This window comes from Chelmon rostratus, chromosome 19 (assembly GCF_017976325.1).
Source record: "Chelmon rostratus isolate fCheRos1 chromosome 19, fCheRos1.pri, whole genome shotgun sequence".
Classification (NCBI taxonomy): domain Eukaryota; kingdom Metazoa; phylum Chordata; class Actinopteri; order Chaetodontiformes; family Chaetodontidae; genus Chelmon; species Chelmon rostratus.
Genome location: NC_055676.1, coordinates 20,657,859 through 20,683,530, shown reverse-complemented (window position 1 = coordinate 20,683,530; position 25,672 = coordinate 20,657,859). Strand labels below are relative to the sequence as shown.

The 25,672-nt window shown below is 42.7% G+C and overlaps 1 protein-coding gene across 5 annotated transcripts; it reads right to left on the bottom strand.

Moving 5' to 3' along the window:
* Nucleotides 1-210: 210 nt before the first annotated feature.
* scarb1 (scavenger receptor class B, member 1) lies at nucleotides 211-18,306 on the bottom strand. 5 transcript variants are annotated; one of them, XM_041960294.1, is made up of 14 exons: nucleotides 18,187-18,306; nucleotides 15,251-15,411; nucleotides 13,143-13,284; nucleotides 12,856-13,059; nucleotides 12,356-12,451; nucleotides 12,158-12,273; nucleotides 11,907-12,073; nucleotides 11,228-11,346; nucleotides 6,355-6,428; nucleotides 6,138-6,189; nucleotides 4,691-4,837; nucleotides 3,718-3,783; nucleotides 2,998-3,070; nucleotides 211-1,045 (listed from the first exon to the last, which is right to left on the bottom strand). In XM_041960294.1, the coding sequence occupies exons 1-14, from the start codon at nucleotides 18,304-18,306 to the stop codon at nucleotides 1,038-1,040; spliced, it is 1,545 nt and encodes a 514-aa protein (XP_041816228.1). In that variant the 3' UTR covers nucleotides 211-1,037. The 5 variants fall into 5 exon arrangements, with proteins under 5 accessions (XP_041816228.1, XP_041816227.1, XP_041816231.1 ...); XM_041960293.1 differs by lacking the exon at nucleotides 18,187-18,306 and adding an exon at nucleotides 16,555-16,886; XM_041960297.1 differs by lacking the exon at nucleotides 3,718-3,783.
* Nucleotides 18,307-25,672: the final 7,366 nt, after the last annotated feature.

Here is a 25,672-nt window from a genome sequence, read left to right as displayed (position 1 = left end):
TATCTTAAATTATTTACCTTGTCTTATCTTAACCACCTATCGTTTAATGTTATCTTATTCAATAAAGGGTGTTCAGGCGTCTCTAATGCAACACATTCAGCAGCAGCAGCACAAACTGCAGCTTCTCCCAAAGACTGAACGTTCCTGAAGGCAGCATTTCCTGCAGCAAACAGACCAAGTGAATTTCAATCAAAGGCACATTTATGACCCCAAAGTTTCTCTTCGTTTATTCACTCATTTATAACGAGGAGCCATTTGACACAAACAGCATCATTCACATACATCTCAAGATATACATTCACCCCTTTACAGAGGACAGTAGTAGACGGAGGAGTGTCCGCTCCCTGCTGGACTCACTGATGGTCAAATGATGTCTGAGTCTCTGCTTCGGCCTCAACAGCAATTCAGTTTAACTGTGGTCCTCAGTGCAAACACAATACAATACAAGAACGTGAAGGTTAGTTCGTCAAAGAAATGCTTCCCCCTTTGTGAAGGCACATTGGTAGTAAAAGTTCCCTTGTTGTTGATACAGAAACACTTGCACTAAAACTTGAATGATAGCAATAAAACTAAAAAATACTTCAGCTGCTGATGATCACCAGCAAAACGAACGTGTTCTAAACTGTCACAGGAAGTGGTGGTTTTCTGGTAGTTCTTCGTAGAGAAAAAAAAATAAAGCAGAGCGGCTTCCCCCGCGCCGCCTGAAGACGTCAAACGTCTCAACTCCGGCAGCCTCGACACGAGCAGGTTAAAGCGAGCGTGGGTCTTCGGCTGAGAGTCTCATAGACTTTACAGCAGTGAGAAAACGTCCCCTGGGGTTTGAAACGTCAGGGCGCGGCACTCTGTGACAGTGTTTCGCTTCAGGATACTGGGGTGATGTTGGCCGTCAGTGAGTCCTGAACACCAGCGGTGTGTGCTCGTGTGTGTGTGTGTGTGTGTGTGTGTGTGTATGTCAGTCCGTATCATCTTGTAGCAGTGGGTCTTTCTCTCCGGTTGAAGCGCTCGTGTTTCTGTCCGATGTGGCGCCGTGGTCACGTTTACTTCTCTGTGACAGGATCAGAAGGGAGAAGTGTTCAGACACAGCTCTGCTGAATATCATTCACGCCACCAAAACGCTGCCGTCAAGCAGCCGAACACTGACTGCCAGCGTCTGCAGGCATCAGGCACTTTGCAGCCTTTTCTCCTCACACAACACATTTCTGATTTCAGATTCTGACCTTTGCTGCGTTTACACACACACGACATATTCCGGTTTGTGGCCTTATTCCAAAAAAAGACGGTATCACATTGCACAAATGATTATTCCACTAATATTTCTGTTTACGTGCAACCATGCATACTCAGATTAACGAGAGCAGCCTCTCTTGCATTTGCTCGACCACCTGCTTGAGAAGGTCAGCGTTGTGATATCTGTGCAGATCCAAAAACATGCCGGACAGCCAAGTGTTTCATAATGTTTAAAGTAGGTGTTTTTCTCTTTCCAGGCAGAAATATGAGCTTTTCTTTGGTGCACGCGGCCTCGCAAATGTTGGTGAAGCAACACAAAGAGCTGACTGTCGATGGGCGAAAGGCCGTGTGACTCAAAGTGCAGTGAAAACCCCAATGAGACGCAGACCCTGCCCAAACAATGCTGTTTTCAGAGACCTGAAAACGAATGTTAAATATGTTGGCATATCACACACAGCTTAATAAGAAAATGCTCAACTGGAAAATGTGCCGTTTACGTGACCCGTGTCAGATTCAGAGGCCTGTCATATTGTGGAATATTAGTGTGCATGTAAACTGAGTTGTTAACATGTACACTTGTGATGGTGATGATCTGGTTCTCGCAGCATCCTGGTGATGTTTTATGCATGTAAACATCATATTCTGCTTTCAGAAACCTGCATCTGGACCTGGAACAATACTTCAAACATGCATGCTGCTACAAATGATAAAACCCAGCAGCACAGAAGATCTGTACAATCAGCAGGGTTTTTGTGAAATATGGTCACAATCTGTCTTTCTGCTCCTGAGCGACGCAGCCGAACAACCACAAAAGCGCTTCTGCGCATCATGATGTCGCAGTGACGCTGACCTTCGACCTGTTGGATAAAGGATGTCATCACTCCTTCATTTCATCCTCCGAGACATTTGCGTGAAATCTGGTCATAATCGGCGTGTTAATTCTTAAGTTGAGTGAGGTCATAGTGACGCGAGACCGCCAGAGTCAAATCAGTTCATCCAAGACCAAGTGATCGTTATTCCCTTCGAGGCGTTCCTGAGATATCGCGTTCATGAGGACGGGACAGAACATGACATAACTGACTCTGTGTCCCAGTAAAGAAAACGAGGGGACGAGGGAAAGAAAAGCTGTTCTTTTTGGGTTTCATCTCTGACATATAGATGCAAACACCAGTAATTAAAAAAATTAATTAAAAAAATGTTAGTGCAAAATGTACGCGTAGGATCTCTGTCTCTGCAGAGAACTATTCATTATTGCTTTTCATGTATTAATGATGCATTTGTGCATTTTAGATGCACCACAAACTACACAGATTTCAGTTATTTCTGCAGATCTGTCGTCTACGAGTGACCACCTGCTCGCTGATCACGACTTCCACACTTGTTATCGTGGTTTTAGTTCAGCACTCGGGATATATTCTCCCTGCCGACCGACTGCAGGCGATGCTGAGCTGACTGTGACAAAGTGTCCACGCTCCCAGTAAAGAGGCAGAAAACAGAAGCAGAGCTGGTGTTTGGTTTCCAAATGAAGCTCGATGCTTCATCTAATCTGACACATTGAGCTTTTATTTATCTGTGAGCTCACAAGAAATATCAAATATGCAAATATTTTTTACTGTCTTGTAGTTTAGAGTGACTGCAGGGGAGTTATGATCCATTACTTCTACTTCAGTCCACAAAACTACGTTAGCATTTTTGGTATTTTTCAAAAATACATCACACGTGAAGTCATAAAGCAGCATTTATGGTGTGTGCTTCTGTGTGCGCACCCACCTGAATCATTCATGACATATTTCTCCTTTGTTTCGCGGTCATGAGAACCTGCTATCGTCTCTTTATCGGAGTCCTAAAAGATGACCAGATCGTCTCACACGTTAGCCAATCAGAAAATGGAACAGACAAACAGCCGCTGGTTCGATTCACGCCGTCACGACGGCGAAACCAGCAGCGGCAGGTTTCGTTTTAGATTCTGGATGCGCGGATATTAGAAATCATGCAAGGAGTCATTTCTGGTGATCGATTCGACCATGCAGTTAATTGAGCGGACATGCGATTGGTTAATTCAGGGTCTTTTCAACATCAAATACAATCAAATGGCTCAGATTTTTGGCAGTTTTGCTTAAAAATGACTTGAACAGTTTTTTTGTGAATTGATCATCTGCGTTTCAGTTGAAGGATGTCACAGCTCATTCCTCACAGCACCTGATAGTGTCTGATAAACTGAGTGAGCTGTCTGCTAACACACTCAACGGCTGCCTGAAAGCTGCAAATCTGATGAAACAAACAGTTTTATGATTTCATGTCAAATCAAATCTGATTCAGCAGAGGATGGCGACTCCTCCAATTTAGAGGAAAGAGCACAAATATTCTTGCCGCACTGATTGATCTTAAAGAAATCACGCCGATCCCCACAGTTTAAAATCAGATGAAGATCAAAACATGGGGACGTAATTCAGATTTGGATGATTGAGAGCAGACTGGGTAGGAACTGACTGTTCTAAAGTCCTCAGGGTTGTCCACCTCTGTGGGAGTCACTGTCCCAGGTGCTTCTTTAAACCTCTGGAACACAAAACATCAAAACCACTTCAAGACAAGAGATTCAAACCTGTCAGACCCAAACTAATGACGGCCACGTGATGGACGAGAGATCGACACCGCTAACGTCGGACCAGAACCAGAGGAGTCGCTCTGGCGTCCCCGGGGTTAACGTTTGGGTTTTGACCTGAACACGACAGGAGGCTTCACGTGTGTTAGCAGGACACTGAAGTGGCAACGCAACATCGCTTGATCATAAACATTAAGCTTCCCTGGTGATTTTATACATTTCTATTATCATCAATAAATCACATGAAAAGACACAGACCAGCTATGATCTGACTTATTTTGACCCACACACGCCGTCCTGCTGCCTCAAACACGCACTGTGTGGATTAATCTGCCGCTGAAAATAGTCATGGGATTTCCTAACGATGAGAAAAATATAGAATAAAACCAGACTGATACTTTTCTGCTTTATTACAACTTCAGTCTAGTTTTGCCCATTATTCCTTTTAGGAAAATCACTTTGTAGTAAAATGCAAATCCTTTAATGCAGACTTTACATTTGGACATGTTCCCCTGTGTGTATTTATACTGCAAAGTTAACCTTTAAAGGCTCTATTTTCTTTGCAGTTTGAACAGGAAGTGATGTCATACTAGCTGCAATAAAAAGTGCATGTAAATGAATTTGTTGCTGCACCAACACACCGTGCAGCCTCTTCTCCTTCGTGAGTAAAAATGAATCTGTTGTGTTGGTTGGAAGTGATTTTTTCCTAAAAACCAGATCAGACTAATATTGTTTTGGAGATAAATCCTGTAATATGAATTTTCCATCTGTTTGTGGGAGAACATGCGAACTGCGTGACATGCTACATGCAGTTAAAGGACTCACAGACACGCCAGCCTGCATGCCGGGCGGCAGCTTTACCTTCACTGTGTGATACAACACGGCAGCGATGACTATGGTGGCGAGGCCGAGGGCGATGAAGCCGTACTGCATGTACTCCATCACGGTGGGGAGGACAACCAGGTTCGTGTGGAACGTAGTGAGGATGGGGCCGTCGATGTAGCCGCTCTGAGGAGGGAGAAAATGATCAGAACAGCAGAGGACGGATCGATTACAGTCAACAAGCTGCTGTTCAATGTAATGATTTCCAGCATGACAGCATCTGTATAATCACTGCACTACTGTGATGGGTGTAGGCTGTACTTTTATGCTACTTTGTACTTCTACTCATTTTCAAGGCAAAAGTTCTCACTGTACTACATTTACTTCATCTTAAATTCTTTTGCAGATCCAGATTATATTAATTAAGATTAGCATCAACACAGAATAACGATCAGATCATATATAATGACGGATTATCACAGGTTAATAAACCCAGCAGGATGTAATGATCAGCTCCACCCTCTCCACCTCCAACAGAACTGTTAATGCATCAGTAATTCTACTCCAACAATAGAATATTTGTAACACACACATCAGTTTAGTTCAGTGTATCACAAATATAACTGAAGTATAGAAAAGTCGTTACAAGTACACTTTTACTGTTGGTGCTTAATTTCAGACATGTTTGATGCAGACTTTTAAAAAGTCTACTTCTAAATAGATAATGAATAAACTCATTCTGCAGCACTAAGAGTGAAATTTCAAAGCACTTATAGAACATGTATTTTATTGTCAGTGTATTATAAATTGTAGTGTACTTTTAAAAGTGCACTAAGTTACAAATACCGTCTATAGTAATAAAGTGTACTTACTTATTTTCAAAGCCTTTGTTAAAGGACTAAAGTGTACTTTAATTTCACTTCATTTGAAGTACATTTAAGTATATTTCCAACACATTGGTGATATAATACAGCTGTACTGCGAGTTTGTTTTGAAAGTTCATGAATCCTGATTTTCACTGCTGGATCTCAGTTTGGGGAAAATTGTGCCGATTTTTGCCAATTCTGTGTTATTGCTTGCAAAAATGAAATAATATTTTGCAGAAGTAATCTCATTCTCCACTGTGAATTCTGGAAATTCCCTTTTTTTGCTCGTTGCTCGTTTGAATAGTGAGGAAACGGCCGCTTCGGGCTTCGCACGGGGTCGCAGCGTAACCTGATATCGACCACTTCGTTCTCGAACACCACTCGAGCTGTGATGCAACAATTCATCAGATCTGAACAGATGTTTTCATTTGGAGGAGGAGGAAAATTGGGAGATCATTCTGTACTTTGCAAACTCTGAAATATTGTGAAACACAGTGTTGGCACGCTGGTGAACACCGGGAACGCTCCAGTGTCCAGGCTTGCCTAAGTCTGGCACACGAGTGAGAACAGGCTTTATATAATGACACGTTATAATCAAAACCTGAACATTCGCCACTTACCTCCTCGAACCAGATCATCGGCATCACCACCTCAGAAATCTTTCCAGTTTGTCTACAAGGACAAAAACGTTTGGCTTCAAACTTCAAGGTTGCATCATGAATGGCAAGAAAAGCAGGAAACATCCGCGAGACTTTCATATCGAACAATGAAACATATACACACAATACATGACAAATGTTTATGGCATGATAACAGTTCAGGGAATAGCTTCCTTACGTAATTCCTGACACTCTCTTCATGTAGAGGTTGAGCTGCAGACGGATGGACACGTTCAGGGGGACACCCGTTTGCTGGAACAGACACATTACAAATCTCACATGGGGAAATTGGAACTTTGAAAATGAGCTTTTAAAAACCATGTTCCGAATAAAGCTAACAAAAGAAGGAAATCCTCGCGGGCGTGGGATTCTTCTGGGGACCTTCTTTTGACGATGAGCTAAATGGGCATCAAATTATTCGCCCAGAGATGTGGTATAATATCTTTAAAACACAGCAAACAACTAGTTATTCCAGAATATGGAAAGAACTTTGCTGAAAAAACATCGTGAGATTTTTCATCACACCGAAAATGAAAAAGGGACGATCACCTGTTCAACAACTCTGCTGGGGACTGTGTGGGGAACAGAATGTGGGTCACACACAAATTTTTTGGTATTGTAGCAAAATAACAAGATACTGGAATGATGTGTGGAAGGAGATGTTAGGCTATGAGCAGCCTAAAACGTGCATTGTACTATACTTTGGAAATGTAACTCGAGAAAACATCCAAGACAGAGACTGGTGTCTGATTAAGATTTTACTGGCGGCTTCCAAGAAAGCCATCACAAAGAAATGGTATAAAGAAGACCCCCCTACTTGGAGGAACTGGATGGAGATCATTGATGAGATAGACTCACACATATCATAAAACTGCAACAATCATTATGCGAGAGCAGATGGGAAAAATGGACTGTCTACAAAAAACAGCATAAAGACTGAAAGTAATTTTACTGACACTATGTTCTAAATGTGTTGTGTTGTTTAAATTAGAAAAATCAATAAAATATAAGTTAAAAAAACAGACTAACGTTGCGTGGCAGTGACGCCGACAAGTGATTCTGTCTTAGGAGTCAGAGCAGCCGACAGACTTTGGTTCAAATTCTGTCTTTGCAAAGCTTGAGAATGACTGTAAGCAAGCCGAGGCGGTCTGCGGGCAGAAAACAAAACAAGCTAAAGTAAGAAAATGGACATTTTCAGGGAGGCAGCGCAGTTTGAAATCAGCCGCTTCGAGCTAAGTGCGTCATAACAACAGAACAGCTGAACTCGGCTTTTGCACCGATGCTGAGAACAAACTGTCAGCAAGTTTTCCCAGATTGTCTCCTGGCAACCAAAACCTTTCCTTCAGCCGCGAATCAGCTGATGTTTGGTTTTCATTCTGAAGCGTTCAGAGCTCAGAGATCATCCCTGAGTCCCCGTTATCTGCGGTTACACGTGAGGTGCGATCTTGAATTAGCTGAGTTCCAACATAAAGGCTTTCTGGACGCCATCGGAACTCTCGCAGCCTCCTTCCTCACAGTTTTTCCGCACGACATCTGGCACTTCAGCTACACAAATACCGGACTTTAACGCTCCGCGCCGTCACACACACACGAGAGCCGGAAATCTAGCATCGACCACTTGAAGCTGCAGGAAATGAAATGTCCCCGAGCCCCAGACAACATGTTTCTGCAGCGACTCCACACAGAACAGTTCAAGGAGAAACGCCAGAGGCTTTCATGAGTGCAGAAACGCAGCAGAACGTGTGCAAAAACAAGACGCAGGTATCTGATCTGCTGGCTGGTTAGCGCTCACTGATGGAGGTGGACACGAGTGACAGTCAGTGATCAGCTGAAGGGGTTTCTGAGGGAAAACTGGGAATGCTGTGGCTCTCTGAACAGCAGCTCGCTCAGTCGAACAGGTACACTGATGCACTCATGAGATGAAGCCGCTTGAGAAAAATCAGCTGAGTTTAGTCTGACTTCATTATTTTTACTCTTTTTTTTTTTTTTTTTAATCTTACATGTATGTAAACAGCAATGTCATAATGTGACAAATAAGACGACACACACACGATGCCAGCTTAGCTCTGAACAGTAATGATTTTATCTGTAAGCGCTAAACGCCCCAGACCAGAACAGGTCTGGTCAAACCAGGTCCCGACAGTCGTCACGCCAAAACCAGCATCGGTCAGCAGTTCTACTTCAACATTCATTCAATTCACATCAGTCCCTCAAAGCTCCTTTTCTTCGTATCAGTGTCCCAACGTCCAGCAGCGTATTCATCCTGACGAAACCTCAGTGTTTCTGTAAAAAGGTTGAACTCAGCCGAGAAGAACAACTCATTGTTTTTCTAAAAAATGTCCGAATCCCGAGCTGAAAACACGCTGCCTTCTTTTTCTAAATACCTCGCTCCTACAACAATGCGGTCCCAGCCTGTTTGACAGGCTGCAGGAGGGGAAGCATTTTGAGCCTTCGAATGGAACTTAAACAGAAGATCACCTGCTTTTTCTCTGCAGGATCTCGACAGAACAGATCCCAGAGCTCAGTTCTTCTCATGTTGCTTTGATTAAAAGTCAGAACAGGCTGAAACATGGAGGACCAACACTGAGGACACACTCAGAAAGCAGCTTCAGTACACGTGTTTTATAGTCTACACCCTCCTCTGGACTCAGCTCTAACTTTTAGAAAAAGGCAACCCACACCCCTCTGGTGAACATTTATTGATTAAGATTTTAACAATCAATAAAGATTGGACGGCATCTTCAGTCAAGTTGTTGAGTCAGGAATGTGAGCTTGAGGATCTGTTTTTTTATGCTCGGCCGAGGTGACGAGTTAGTACAATATTAATACACTGAACTGAAAATAATGAATGATATTAACTTGAGTGCAGCTCTTTTAATAACGTTAAATGCCACCGGCTGCAGAATCAGCTCCACCGGCTGTTTTATCTGCATCAGCAGCGGACGGACACGCTGATTATTTGCACTTTCTGGAAATTCGGTTGAATTTGACAACATGTGAATGGAAACCAAACGGACGCCGTGAGCTGTCAAGTCATCCGTTACAGCGAGATTTCCCTTAATTATTAACGTACGTGAGCTTTAATCTGCGGAGCAAAAAAAAAAAAAAGTTCTGTTATCAAAGCTGACTTTTTATTGGCGCCATAGAAAATATCAACAACCATTAACTCACAAACAGCTGCAATTACTGAGAAATAACCCAATTTCCAATTACCTTATCACACAGGTTACAACACAGGTTACAGCCAACTACACCGCTGGGGAGTCGAGTTGCATAAGGGATTAGGAACAAGCTGAATTATGGCAGTGTTGCATCAAACTTATCTGTCCGCGGCACTCGCAGTGTCCTGAACATGCCATGTAATCACCGACAGTCCACTTTTACTGCGTTTTACACGTACGGCAATAAAATCTGCCATTGAGTTCATTGTTGTATTTGTGTGGGACGGAAAAACAAAGATTAACTTCAAGCCTCGTCTGCACAGTTTATCTGTATTATCAGCAGTAGGACAACACCAGCAAATACGGCGATAATGACTGTCAGCTTGATCTGCTGATAACTGCAAGAATGCGTGAAGATAACAGCTTTGTACTCTTTGTCCGAAGAATCGGCGTGCAGAGGAGTGACTTCCTGTAAACCGGTGAGACTCACTCTTGCTGAATTACACTCCATCTGATCCGTCTGTCTTATTTCTAACTGAACAAATTCGTAAACAGGATTGTCACTTTGCAGGTCCAACCCATTACATCATATCACAGATTGATTAGTGATTAGAGTGAGTGATTAACTTCACTTTATATTATGGATATAAAACATACGTCAACACGTGTTTGAAGGATCTCATATTCTCACAGTTGGCGCTGTTCTGACAGGATGCAACCCTTCACCCACCCCCAGCCGCGCATTCTTCTGTCGGAGCTTCCAAAACGATAAAAACTCACACTTGACCGTGACACTCAATACAAAGTTTGCAAATCCGTGATATGTAATCAGTCCACTTCTGCTCAGGATGATCACATAAGGCCTCAAGGACGCTGACAACAGCCCCACTAAAACAATCTGATGTCGCCCGATGATGGAAAAAATTCCACATCCACTTGTGTGTTACAGGCCAAACAAGTGTCTTCTATGAAAACACCTCCGTTCTCCTCCTGTAACACCGACCACTGGTGTCTCGTCTTGACGACTCCTGCGTCCAGTTTCAGCGCAGATTCAGATTATTCCTGTTTTAACACACATTTTAACAAGCTGAACAGAATTTATGAGTGATATCAAAGTGTTGGACAGGATGTGGTGAAAACGGGTCATATTTCTTGTTTTTGTCAAATATCATGTTAATAATCACAGAAATGGGGTTTCATGTGCAGAATAACAACAGGAGTGTTGTGTTCAAACGTACTTCGTGCCTGAACTTAACAACTGACATGAATGTGATTTTGACCTGAAAGAGGCGGATCTGTGAATTCTTTTCATGCCACTGGTGTCTGCGAGGAGTCAACAGGAAGTCTAGAACATTTATTATCTCCACCGACTCTCCCAAACCTACCGAGGGCCATGGAGGTGGAGGTGATTCTGCTCCACCTATCGTGGAATGTGCGATACTCTGCCAGCATTCCTGTTTTTTCTGGCATGTTTGTGACATCTGAGGTGTCCATCACCTCTTTTTTTAGCTGTGCTTAAAAATCTTCCACATAGGAGTTAATTTTGCTGTGAAAGTGGTCGCCGTCAGGACGTGATGAGGCGTCACAGATGCAGCGTCAACTGTCATCCACCACGATCGACTACGCAGGACAAACCCATCAACTGTGGCTCGACGGACATTTCTGGCTCCAGCGTTCGACGTCTGTCGAGCTGATATCAGGCTCAACCACCAACAACGTGCTGAGGGACTAACGTGGGTATAGGAGGAGAGGGTGGAGGTCAACAGTCCACATCCAAATACGTCACATGACAGAAGATAATGATGCTGCGCCGCTGTGACTTTAACCACCTCAGTACAGACTCCGGTCTAATCTGTTTGTGTGTGTGTGTGTGTGTGTGCGTGCGCTCACCGGGTGAATGTCTATGAAGAGGCCATGCTCTTCCTCATTCGGATTAAGGCCCAGCACATAGTCCAGCAGCACAGGATCAGCATTAAAGAAGTGAGGATGAGAGATGAAGACCGGAGAGTCTGTCGAACGGACCAGAGACGGATCAGTTATCCATTCAGACCACAACTCACGCACAGTGAGGAAGTTCGCATGAATCCGCATCAGGTGGCAGCGGCTGAAAACGCGGTGAAAAACTTTCACCTTTCCAGCTCATTATGGCCAAAATCAGATGCACGAAACATCATGATTTTATTGAATTTATCTTTCTAACTGTGGATTTCCTTGAACTTCAAATACAATTCAGCTGAAAAATAAATAAAAATGAATTATCTTTAATATAATAGTAACAATAATAATAAATGTAACGACTTATTTAATATATGATGTGAATTATGTTGTTTTTATTTAAGGTATAACATGCTGGCTTGACTTTTTTTCCATTTCCATTTTATGCAACTTTATACATCTCAGAGGCAAATATTTGTACTCTTTACTTCACATTTATCTGTCAGCTGAGATTTTACATGAAAAACACACGATGACCCGATGAAACACGCGACGTTATGTTTGCACGTTAAACGCATTCATGAGATAAACGACCACTTTAAGAGCCAGCGCGGACGAACACGTGCTCACTCACCGTGGCGGCAGCTGCTGACATTCAGCAGACCAGACTGTCTGCAGGGGCAGAAGCCTTCATTGGGGGCGTAGTCTGCCCCATTGGCAAAGAGGGTCTTGGGTGCGACAAACCGATACAGAGGGATGCCTTTCAACTCGCCGGGACGCTGGTACACAAGCTCCATAGATCTGAGAAAAACCAGAAAAGGGTTTTGTATGCATGCGAAAAGAGCCGTGAGAGGAAGACCTGACGAGGAGAGGGAACACGTTTACCTGCAGGCGTCAGGGCTGTAGAAAGGTAAAGTGCTCTCTTTGGTCATGAAGGGGGGCCACATCTGTCCAGCTGTTCCATTGATCATGTTGCACTGAGGACTCCGCCAGTAGTCCAGCTGTTAGCAGAGCAGACAGTCAGAGCGGGAAGAAAAACCAGCACGAACATCACGTTCACCTGGAGGAGTCACGCTGACTCACCTCCTTCAGGCCGTTCCAGGAGTCCACTTTGTGCACATTCCTGATGTCGTCTTGTCCGGTGAAGATGGTGAACAGGCCGGTGTTGGAGTTGTTGAACTAAATAAAGATGTAGCAGAACTTTATCATTTAATCTGCTTGAGTTTATTAATTAGTGAAGTAAAAACTGCACAGAAAAAAATGCCTTGAGGAGGAAACCCAGAGACAGTCAATGAAAAATCAGAGAAAACAGAAAAATCCTAACAACACAGTTAAAGTCCACATTCACACTGAGATAAATTGAATTCTGAGACCACCACGGCTAACACCGTACTCAGAGACGCCACACGAGAACGTGTGATTTTAAATTAGAAAACAAAACAAATAAACAGTCAAAGTTGGGGATTTGCTCACATTTTCAGTGCAGTACATTAACGTTCTTCACATTAGTCTCTGTGTTGTCCTCTCTGGCACAGAAGCCATAAAACTGGACTTCTAAGAGACAAAACATTTCAAACACTCACATCAGCAAAGAGGCCAAACTTTCCCGTTACGGGCAGCTTGCCGGGCATTAATTTATTGAGGAACTCGAGCAGCGCGCTGTCGAAGCCCCACATCAGCTCCCCTACTGTCTTGGTCATGAAGGCCTCCTCTCCGAAATTCCTGAAGGTGGCGCTGACGACTAAACGCAAAGCGTAGGGCATCTTTTCCATCATCGCCGACGCGGCCTTAAAACACAGACGGGAGTGAAAAAGCAGCCATCCGATGGACAGTGAGCGAGCGTGTTGAGCGTCTTAGAATAGCGCCTTACCAGCACCAACATGTTCGGAATCGTGACGACATCCGACTCGTTCCCTGCAGACATGGACGGCTCGAAGTAGTACTGTCTGTACTCCATGTAGGACACTGTGTTGTTGGCGTGAAATGTGATGTTGTCTTTCTGGATACGTTTCCTGAAAAAAAAGGCAAAAAAACGTTGGTTTGAACACCCTGAATCCTCAGGCCTGCCTCTCATTAAAGCACGGCGGCCCTGAAAGCTCGACACGCTGCAGCTTAAAACACAGACACTGTTTCCAGGGGACACTAAAACGTGACGGACACAACGGGAACGCGCTCGTTGTCTCAGCTTGTGACTGTTGAAGTTACCGCAGTGTCTGAAAATGTGCTAAAATATGTTTCAAGGTGGAACAAGAAGCTTCTCCAGACGTGTCCGTCACTTTTTAGCGCCCCCTGGAAACAGCTTCATCGTTGTCTGTGCGATGACTTCCAGCGTTTCTGTGTTCAGCTGTGTTTTGTGTTCATTTGCATGTGCTTTATTAAATAAACACTCATTTGTTTTTTTAAGTCAGCGTCACCCCTGCCCCTGAAACCAAACCCACGGCCTCGGGTTCAAGGTCCACAGAATCCTACTAATGTGATAAAGAGGATGAAGGCAGATAAGATAGGAGATAAGAGGAGAGAATAAACCATTTCACAAATGTTGTGATTCTATTATTATTAGTAGATCTGGGTGTGACCTTCATACCTTTTCAGCCCTGACCAAAAACTGGAAGCCAGCACAAATACTGCCCACTTCCTGTCACATACTTTTGCTTCCAGCATTAAAAAAACACCTTTAACTGCAAAATTTCTATCATGTATTTTCACAGTTGGTTCAAGACGAGAGCTTCTACTTTCTGACCACGAGCAGCACGACGGAAGCTGAGCAGCGCAACTCACGATTCGCCTCCTGATTGTTCTTGGTAGCGCCGACAAAAGCAGCAACCCAAGCAGCGAAGAAGAAGATTGCTTGCTCGCAAACATGAGTGTTGATGCATGTTTTGTTTTTTTACCTGCTTTGTTAATGTTTTGTGCGAACAGAAGTTGTCAAGGATGCACACAACGAATTTTAATTTCTGCCACTTTACAACACATATTTATCCAAGAACGTGGATAAACATGTATCTTTGATTGAATGATTAGCTTCAAAAATAAGTCTGATTTGCATGAACATTCGGGATTTCAGTGCCAGCTGAGCTGTTACAAACATTACTGACCTATCTCTAAAGATTAGATGAGAAAGCTGGTCTTTTATGCCTTAACACTAAATGTGTGGACGTTAACGTGACCTCTGAACTCTCTGAACACTATTATAACATCTTACTGTCAGCACGACTCGAAACCAGCAATAAATGTCATTCAAGTCTGGAGTAAACTCTCATGTGCGACGACGCCGAGGAGTCTGAAACCTGTAAACGATCCCACTTATTACACCTTCTCCTGAACTCCTTCTACAACACTGGAAATGAACTTGGCTCAAAGCTACTCTGCAGCAGCACAGTGAGCACGACTGCAGAAAGTGACAAGTGACCGTGAGTGTTTAAATCATCGTGTTCCTAACTTTTCTTCATCCACATCTGCGCAGAATTAGCACAGGTCAACATGTGACGACTTTATAGAGCGGGATAAAAAACAAAATGTACAGACTCAACTCACCCAAACTCCCCCTCGCTGCACATATGGAGTGCTTATGTAACCATGTTTTAAGTGAATTTAACTAGGTCAAAACTCTATTAAATGCATGTACAATGACCTACATACTGCATGTAGGGAGCAGCGTGTTCCCAAAAGTGAGCCAAAGCTCTGCTTTAGTAAATCAGCGGCTTGTGGCCGGTCTGCACAACGTTTACTGGGAACAATTAAAAATAAAATGAAGGCAGAAAGTCTAAATGTGGATGAAAATATCTTTAGTTTCAGATGATGTCTTCTTATTTGACAACACAGTAGTCAGAACAGCCTAAGCAGAATAAATGAGGTGGGAAATGTGTCTGCAGGACAAAGTGTCCTGACGGCAAATGCAATTCAGCAAAGGCTGCATGTGTGGTTACGACTGAGCGCATGTGCTGAGGGAAGTACTGCATGTTTGTGTAAACTGTGTACCTGTACACATAAGGTCCTCTCTGCTCCACCATGGGCTTTTCTCCATTCAGTATCTCCTTAGGGTTAAGGACGTGGAAGAAGTAGACCGACATGAAGAAAGGCACAGGGACGTCCTTCCACATGGTGTAGGTCATCTCATTCTTTGGGTCGATCACAGTGTTCTGACATGAAAGCGACAGAAAAGGAGGAAGAATCAGAAATGATTCTAATGAATCATTCTTTCATAAAATGCCAGAAAATAGTAGAAAATACCCCCAATAATATCTCTGATGTCCTCGATATTCAGTTTACACACAAACATCACATTATTCTGTCAAACAAATCCATAAGATTTAGTAGAAACAGTGTTGTTAACTTTTATTTTAATGTCAAGCTGATTTCTTTGTTCCAGCATCACATCTGTTCCTTTTCTCAAACCTGCATCCGTTTGAATGTAAACAGCAGCCTCATCGGAACAATCGGACTGTTATAGAGAGTAAATTCAATTGATCTGACTTTCCAATAATTGACTCATTGCTTAGTCTATAAAATGTCAGAATATAGTGATAAATGTGCATCACAGTTTCCCAGAGTCGGGGGGGGGGGTCTCCACACTCCAGTCCAAAACACTAAAATATTCAATTCACCATGCTAAAATGACAAAATGCAGCTCTTTTCAATCTGACCGTCACAGTGTATTTCTCCATAAGAGCACGACTGTGTCATTTCTGCCTTTCCTTCAGTATGTAGTAGCTGACAGCAGGAACACCCCATGTTAGAGTATACTCAAGAACATGACATGTCCTGCACAGAGGCTACAGGATGCACTGTATCTGCTGTGCATATAACTCATTTCAACAGGGCGAAGTGTGAATCACAGCAGACGTTACAGAAACATCCCTGACAAACCTCAACAGATTAGATGTGAAGAAAAGCTTTAGCACGAAATGTGTGGACATTAATCTGACCTCTGACCTCTCTGACTGACTGGATACACAGCCTGATACACTCATTATCTGCAGTAAATATCTGTATCTATACATCTGCATTTATATATCTGCATCTATATATCTGTATCTGATCATCTTCCATTCAGTGTTTCAGCCTGAAGCCACATTACATCTGACTACACACATCTTTAGTTCAGATCAACTAATCAATGATTGCTGTCTGCTTACCTGCACAAACAGTATTGATTGATTGTTCTTTTCATTCCGTGACTGACTGAAGCACTTTGAGACTTGGGCTGTGAGTGACAGCTAACTTGACTCGGTCCTTGAAAACGGGTTAAAACATGCTAACATCCGTGCCAGCAGGCTGCTTACCTTGACTATCTGGTCGTCGATGATTATCGGTCCCACAAAAACCAGAACCGTCCCAAGAACCACAGTTAGGACCCCTGCTACGAGCAGCCCAACAGCCAATTTGACTTTATTGACAGCCATCGCTCGACACCGGCGGGGACAGTTTGTTGCTTGTTTTTGTCTCCGGAGCCGTGCGGCTAAACGGAGTTAGCTAGCGGCGAATAACTACAACAGTGTCCCTTTGTCAAACGCTGTCCTCTGTGGGGACAGGCGAAAGTGCAACCGACTTATCGATCTCTCTCATATATATAGGTAACCAGTTCATGCTGTCGCCGTATTTATAGTCTGCTAGTCAAGCGATCATCGCGCGGAGGATTCTGGGAATTGTAGTTCTCGCTCATTCCACGCGCAAACAGATTGTTAACAGCTATGGAAGAAGTACTTAGATTTACTTTAGTAAAAGAGCAGTGCAAATTGCAAAAATACTTCATAACAAGCAACAGCCCAGCATACAAAACCCTACTACAATAAAACTAAAAAGAAACCTGCAAAATGTACTCAAAGTGCAGCAGTATTGCCAGTTTGATGCAGAAAAAATCAGTCTGAGGGGAGAAGAATGAAGGAAAAACAAACGCCTGATACACAAACGTGTTTTCATTTGCTGTTTTTTTTACACTTACTGAAATTAAACCACCTGAGAGGTTTAGGTGGGAAACGTTTCTCTTTATGTAAGATTTCAATGGTGGAAAGTAACTCAGTACATTGTTGTTGTTGTTGTTATTGCATTTTGTTTTCATGTCACTTTATACTTCTATTCCACGACACTGAGGGAAATGTTGCACTTTTTGCTCCCCTGACAGTCTTACACTTTTCACATTAAAAGTTTACATTAAAAATATAAACTGTTCAGAAAATATGATGCATTGTCATATCTTAAACTTAACTGAATATTATCAGCATTATTTTTATTATATTGTGCATTTTTTTGTCTTTACCCTTAGAATATTGTAACTTAATTCACCATTTATACATCTGCAGTTACCCTTGGCAAATACACATTAGCACATTTTTACTCTTATCATTAGTATTGGTGTAGTAGTTTGTTACTTTGTACTTTTTAACCTGTTTTTTTCGCCCTTTTCAAAAGGCACTGTGACGTCGTAAGTCCTTGATTTTGACCATTATTAATTAATGATTTTTTAAATTATTTTATTGTTGGCAAGGTTCACTTTCTTTGATTGCACTGCATGGAGCTGAAAGATAAAACGGAAATAGCTCAAGACACATAAAGTAAAAATACCTCGAAGATACACTGAGCTAGTAAGTCACAGACACGCCTTAAGGCTCCACCTGCGCCACCCGCTGCGGGTCTGAGTGAGAAACTCAACGTGTACTGTGGGTAACACATTAGCAGCAGTAAAGATAGAGCACGTATGATGCATTCAGGTGCAGCGGACAGCGTGCATCTGCAGTTTGAGTCACTCATACATGAAGTAAACGTTTCACTTTGAAATAACCAGCCGAAAAAAGAAAATATCATACGTCTTCCATTAATAATAACAATAATAATGAAGAAATAAATCAGGAAATGTGCTGAATTCACTGGCTCTGATCTGATATTCACGGTGTCAAAGTATTAAAATCGTGACTTACTTTTATTATCTGGTCGTTCATAATCGCTGGTCCCACAAACAGAAGAACTACTCCAAACACCACCGTCAGAGCTCCTGCCACCATGAACCCAATGGCTACCTTGGCTTTATTGATGGCCATTGTTGTCATCAGTGATCAATTCTGCCTGATAAGAGCAGAAAATACAATTAAGAGCCAACCAGCCGAAATGCGAATGATGCTCTTTGAAGCCCGGCAGTGAACAGTGATGGATGGAGGGAGGCTGCAGGCAGGCGTGTCGGCTGTTTATAGTGTGCAGGCGCGGCCCCTCCTCGCTCCGAGGACCGGGTGTGCGTCCTGCTCCTTGATCCCAAAACCAGCCAAATCCATCCCGAGCCACGTGATGGTCAGATGACAGAAACCACGACTGCACACAGCTGAGACTCAGACTGAAGGATCATGATGTCTTAATCTTAAATATGATGTAATAAATGAAATATATGTGCGTGTAATTAACAAAAACCAAATGATCATCACTTGACAGTTGTGTGTGAGTGTTTCTTTTTATTCAATATTAGTTTAATTTTTGCTTGTTTTTCGTGCGTTTTTGGGAAAGAAAATTTATTCAGCTCAGTATTTGTTGTAACAGTAAAACACTTGAGTAAATGTACTTAGCTACATCCCACCACTGCAGTCTGAACATCAGCTGACATCACACATACTGTCATCCACTTCACGACTGTCGCATCCTGTTGACTTCCTACCATCTAAGTGATGGAGCGCTTTGCTTTAGAAGGACGGAGAAGTACTCAGATCTCTTAGTTTGATAAAAAGCAGAAACAGCACAGTTTAAAAATAATCCCTCAGTAAGTGAAAGTTCAATATTCAAAAGTTCAGTCAAGTAAAAGTACAAAAGCAATAGCATCAAAAAGTGCTTAAATTCACAAAAAGTAAAAGGTCTTCATGCAGAATTACCCATTTCAGAGTATTATTTATCATATTATTGGATTATAAAGATACATCAATGTGTTCATCACTTTAATGTGACAGCTGCCAAAGATGAAGCTGATTTCAATGACATTATAAACTGCTAGTTTGTGAATTTCCTCAATAATTTTATCTTAACCTAAAATGATGCATACGTACGTGCAGTACTGTAGTGAAGTAAAAGTATAAAGTAGCAGAAAGTGGACAATGCCAAGTGCAGTACTTGAGTAAAGTTTAGTTTGTGCAGTTTTTGAAGGTTTTGAGGTATATGATCAGATCAATCTAATATCAAATATATGTCCGATCGAGCATGATCAGGGGAAAACTGATGTCTGGAATGGAGACCACTCTTAGTTGTGGTATGTGAGGCCACGTAGGGTCAGATCAGGAAAAGATTAACCAGAGGTGGTAATGTATGGGGGGCTATTAGGTCTAAATTTACTATAGATGTAGACATAGATTGTCACAAAGGAGAACTTTCCTCAGTGGGACAATGCACAGAGCATGATCTGGTCTTTGAGATAAGAAAGAAATGGGTGCAGTTAGACAAACTGTCATGCTATATATTGTGTTGTCTGTACGTTAAGGGCAGAGTCTTCTGATCTGACTCTGAAGCTCTCTCCGATGGCCGGCATCTGATCTGATACTGCTTGTTAATAAAGTTTCCTTTAACTCAAGCTTATATCAGCTGAGTCCTTTCTACACCATCATCACACCACTGCTTGGCAGGACCTGGCTAATAAACTGAATCTGACTTGTACGAACAAACCTGAACCAATTGCAAGAATTGATTACTGTCATGTACACTTCTGCAAACCACGGATGTGTTCAAACTTTACCATTTAGTTCTATGTTGTGGCGACACTGTGGTTAAGGTCTGGTTAGGTTTAGGCACAAAAACCACCACAGCTTTAGGAAACTATCAAGTTTTAATTTAAAATATGTGCGCTTGTTGGCAAAAGCACGGCTGAAAAGTGTCCCGACTACTCGTATTTCATCACTTTGATACCGATTGTAGAAATGGTGGCACGATGCATATCACAAATTTAGCACCTGCGGTTTGCAGAAATGTTCAATGGCAACGTTTTATTCTGACATCTGGGTGGAGCAAACCTCATGGGGAAAATGTGCGTCACTTGTATTGAAGAAAACTGCATGTACCTTAAGCTTAACCTTAAGTACACTCCTGAACTTCAGGACAAGCACAGGAGGGCCTGGAGAGAGTTCATTCATAAAAGATACTTCCTGGCTCCTCTATAACTGACCACACTGCTCGCTACGAGCAGCTGCAGGCGGCTTTCATGGCTGATATCTCCGGTTTGGCTGCACAGTGTTTTCAGTGTTTTTCTCAGCAGGGAGCTGTACACTAAAGCCATCCTTGCGTTAGTCTGGCCAGATCACCCTCCATGACCTGCCTCCAGCTACCATCGGAGTCATCCTTCCTCTCTGGATCACGTGTTTCCAGTGTTTTCCTGTTATTCAATGCAAAAAGACAGCATAATCTTAATAACCTTGGGACTTGCAGCGGCCCTCGCTCGCTCGTACCCTCTTCAGTTGGGTTGTTGGCGTGAACGTCCACGTCAACGGATCAAATGAAATCACCAAACGCTCGGTTTGTTCGTGACCTCTGGAGTCACAGTGTCTTCTGATCTGACACCCGCTTTCTAAAACGGTCACAAATGCCTCTTTCACTGCCATGTTTGACCTTTAAGCCAAGAAACCTGCAAAGAATCGGATTTCCTAGTGTTGACCTCTTTAAGGGTGATTATCCGTTAGATATGGTGCCTAAAAACACGCCCAAAGCACTAATGCATCTATCATGTTTCTACCACTGATTGCAGATATCATGTCTTTATATAGCTCAGTGTATGTATCTTATTTTGAAGGCATCTGATGGCGGGCCACAATGAAGTTGGATACTTTTACAGTTTACATAATGTGGACTCAAACACATTTCCACCTATTGTCTTCATCAGGGTCATAATAACTCTACACACCACAGCCTATAATAACAATTTAGTATCGTCATACATGACAATGAAGTTGAAGAAGGCCTGGTTTCCATCATTAAGTGTTTTTTCCGTTTTTTTTCCCCAAAGTTTTCGAGCGCATCCTCGCCAGCAGGTGAAATTGTGCCAAAATGCTACTTTGAAGTGTAATATAACATCATGAATCATGAATGAAACAGAAAATAGCACCATCATACAGAACAATGATGGCAATCTAACAACTGTTCAGCCAGGTTATTTCACTGGAGAGTTGGAGTCAGACATGACTTTCTTACATAACAACTAACTGAATAAACACTGATGATAACTTCAACTGTGCAGGATTGCATTGTAGCCCGGAGGAAGAACATTTGACAGCAAATATTAAGAACAGCAACAATCACCACGACGAACAGTAATTTTTAACAGAAAAGCTTCAAACCATCTGGAAAATCAAACAAATTAGACCCATGACGAATCAAACACGACCAGTTCACCGTTTCAGGATGGATTGTTCCTTTTTTTTAAAAAAAACATTTCTCTCCTATATGAAGCTACAGACTGGGCCTTCTAGTTTAGCTTAGCATGAAGACTAAAGCTAGCCTGCCTCAGGATTGCATCACCTTCTGGTGGTGCTGGAGGGGAAGTCAGATAAAACAGCCGGAGTGTGTACAGAACCTCGTGGCGGTCTGCACCAACCGAGCTGCTCCACGTGGAGTCTTTGCATCTAAGCCTGCTAAATACAGAGGTTCTCCAATTCTGAAGTTAGTTGAATGAATGTGGTTTAAAAGTAAAATTATCAAGAGTCTGCTGATGGTATCATGCTGACCTCTATTTCACTAAAATTCAGCTTCCTTTACTGTTGCTTCCTCCATCACTGAACCTCCACCTTCTTCTGAAGTGATCACACTGTAGCGTAGCACGCTGTGAGCGTTGCTAATAGGACACAGAGTAATCCTGAACTCTGAACGTCACTTCCAGTCATGCCAACAATCTCCGGTTGGTCACATAAAGTCCCTCTGAGAAATCATTAAAGCAGCTCAACCTGGCTCCAGGAGATGAAACACAAAATCTTGAACCGCTGATAGCGTTTAACGACTCCCATATCTTTATTCATGGATTTGGTGGATTTGGGCGATGAAGAGGTTCTCTCTTAGAGAACGTACACATGATCACTTCATACGTATTAAATGGACATAGGCCCTCAGAGCAGCAGCCCACCACAGCCCCTCATCTGACTGCTGTGTGAAATCTCTCATCCTCACATCGTTTCAGGCTTTAAAAGCGATGCTTGTGCTCCTGCGTTCGAACAGATGGAGACTTCCCTCACATGCCTTCCTTCCTAAACGCTGATGGTGGCATTTAATAAAAGGAAGTCTTAGCAGAAAGGCCTTGAGCTTCCTTCTGTACTGAACGCATTTAACATATCAGTCACGTCATGTGACTCAGATGTGATGTGTAGTCATAGTCACTCATTTTTCAGGTGATGGACGATTTCTTCATAAAAACATAAAAATGCAGATTTTCTCATTTTCTGTCACGTTTGCTGCGAGCGAAAGGCTGATGTGTTCGCCATCACGCTCTGACCCACAGGCGACAAATAAAACCTTCGTTTTGGACAGATTCTTGTCCGGAGACACACATCACGTCACACGTACGTTTAACAGTTTCCACGCTGTTAGGTGTCAAGAATCTGAGCAGCTTTAAATCTACACAGATGTGTCTTGAGTTGTTTTTGAGCATCCTCACTTTCCCCTGTAGCGCCATCATGAGGTTATTGTTTGTGGTTTGAGGTGAAACAGCTTCTGAATAGGTCGTTCAGACACTGGTGTTCTCCTCCGAATTCATTCGGTGACGGTGGTAGAAGAAGCAAAACCACTGTGTAGAAATACTCTGTTACAAGTAAAAGTCCTGTATTTAAGATGCTAAAGTAAAAGTACAAAAGAATAAGAATGAAAATATACTTGAAGTACCAAAATTAAAAGTACTCCTGCAGAATAAGCAGAATGTCCCACTACAGAGTGCTGTATATTGCATCGAGTACACATCTTAGCCTACAGTAATCCATCATAATTTAGTCGTTAATTAGCTAATCAATGAAAACAATGGTCTCTGTTAGACATGTGAGGTGTTTACTCGTGTACTGCACTTGATATTCATTCACTGTTGGTGTTTATTGTGTCAGAGTTGTTGTTGAAAAGTGAAATTCTTCTGCTGATGATATCTGAAGGCAGGTAAGACACCTCATGTCCGGTTATTCCATTTTACACACAGTAAACAGGACAAGAAAGAAAAACACAGTGTAGTTATTGTTGGAACTGTTGTAGGGGTTAATTAATAAACTGCATTGTGTTATACACTGAGGTGTTTCTGTTATTTAGTCCACCCTCGCTGATATGAACGGGGTTGACACAATAACAGCACTGCTGAACGTGTCAGAACAGGTCACATTCGGTCACTTCGCTGTGTTTATCCACCACATACTGTATATAATGTACAGTATTTGTTGGTCATGTGTCCGGTGGCTACTTTCACAGTGTGACCGCTCTTCCTTTTTCTCGATGCTGCTGTTTAAAAATAAAATAATAAAAAAAACAACCGTGCCGCTTCATGCCGTAATGAAATATACTTTAGACGTACGTGTTTGTGCATATTTCCTCCATCACACCTGTCTGCACAGGCGTCACACAGCTTCTCCTTATTAAAAGTTTGACTGTGGAAAAACACTTTTCACCAAACACCAGAGCGTCTCAAACCACCACAGCAAAGCCAAACGTTAAAAAGCTGATGGTGAATTGGGGGAAATCACGCACGCTAAGGTTTGCTGTGAGGTGCTGGAGAGTAGAAAAGTGTTGCACAGTCTGGCTCTATATTTCTTTTTTTGGATGGCATATCATCCATATAACGTCATCTAGTAAAAGAAATGCATTTGGAGCCACATGGAGAGCGCAACACTTCTATTCCGCTCTCACCGGACTCACTGGGACTCAACATGTGGCCTCCAGGACGGGAAAAGGTCGGGTATTTGGTTTTTATGGATGGTCACTATTTAACTATTTAAACGTTGTAACGCAACATATTGAATAGTTGAACATTACGAAGGTTTGTATGTTCTGTATGTGCTTATTTACTGTATATCTTAATGATGACACTTGGAGTTAGGTTCAGTCGATAAGAACTGCAGGAACAGTCCGAGGCTGAAGTCAGTTATTGGCTGCAGCATCAGCAACATGGACAACATCAAATAAGACTGAGACAGCGAGCAGCTCGGGGAACTCTAACGTGTCTGTTACTGGCAAACACACGCAGAAAAAGATCAGCGTTTTAACCACCTAAAAGCTGGAAAACAACTGCAGCAAAAAAACGACTGGACTAATGCGACTGTGCTACCACACACTGGTAACCAAGACAAGAGTTAACTGGAAGACTCTCCAGGAGAGGCTGCTTGTGTTTATCCACCTCAAGGTCATCTGGAATTAATTCTCCAGGATGAGGGCTGGGAGGAGGCCTGCTAACAGAGCACACACACACACACACACATATACAACAGCTAAAAGCTTGGGTAGTCCTGGTCGCCCAATTCTAACTGCACAATGCATTCATCGGTGACCTTCAGGTTTCAACATATCGACAGGAAAATCTCCAGACTTCGGGGAGCAATAAGACAGTGGCCGATCCTCCTCTTCCTCCTGACTGTTTACTTCCACTGTTGACGTTCAGACCACGCAGACTCTCAACCAATCAGACGTCGAGCGACTGCAGCCAGCAGGACTTGTCTGACACGTGTTTACTGTCCTTTCCGCATTTTACAAAATTGTGAAAATGCGTTTTTTTAAGTCCTCAAACTGACGGGACTGGATTGAGAATGCTGTTGGGCTTCATTGTTCATCCTCATCATATAGTTTTCTCGCATCACAGCCTGAGAAACGCTTTATTTCGGTAGTCTATGGAGCCACGTACAGAGGGGCCCAGCTGGTTGAAACTGATGCCATCTAATAAAGCAGGCCTGCAACAGATCCCCCCCCCCCCCCTCATGAAGATACCTCAGCTTTTATTGGTTCAGAGAGTTGCTGGTTTCACTGCATGGCCGTTTTAGAGGCGGCAGTTTGTGGCGCTGCAGTTTCACAGCTGTTGACATTCCAGAGCAACAGGGGGCAGCAGCAGAAACAGCAGAAACAGGAAGTGACCCCCATGTGATTTCTGTCTTTTTAATTTTCTCCTCTGAATTTTAAATGTGCCCTCGTGACATCTTACCTGTCTGGGGAGAAGCCAAAATGAAGGAGAAATGGGGGTTGTACTTGTGTTCCACCTTGATTAATGAAGACATGAAAAAAGAGAGAAAATTATGTAGCTGATTAATTTCACCTTTCCTTTTCTCATCATTTATTGGCTCTTGCTTTCTACCTGTGTCACGCCTCGTTTCACCTGACTGACTTCACCTGAGACCATTGTTTTGACTGACACTGCACACACACACACACACACACACACACACACACACACCTCTTCACCTTCATCTGGGGAAGCAGTTTGGTAAGAGTTTATCTTGTTGT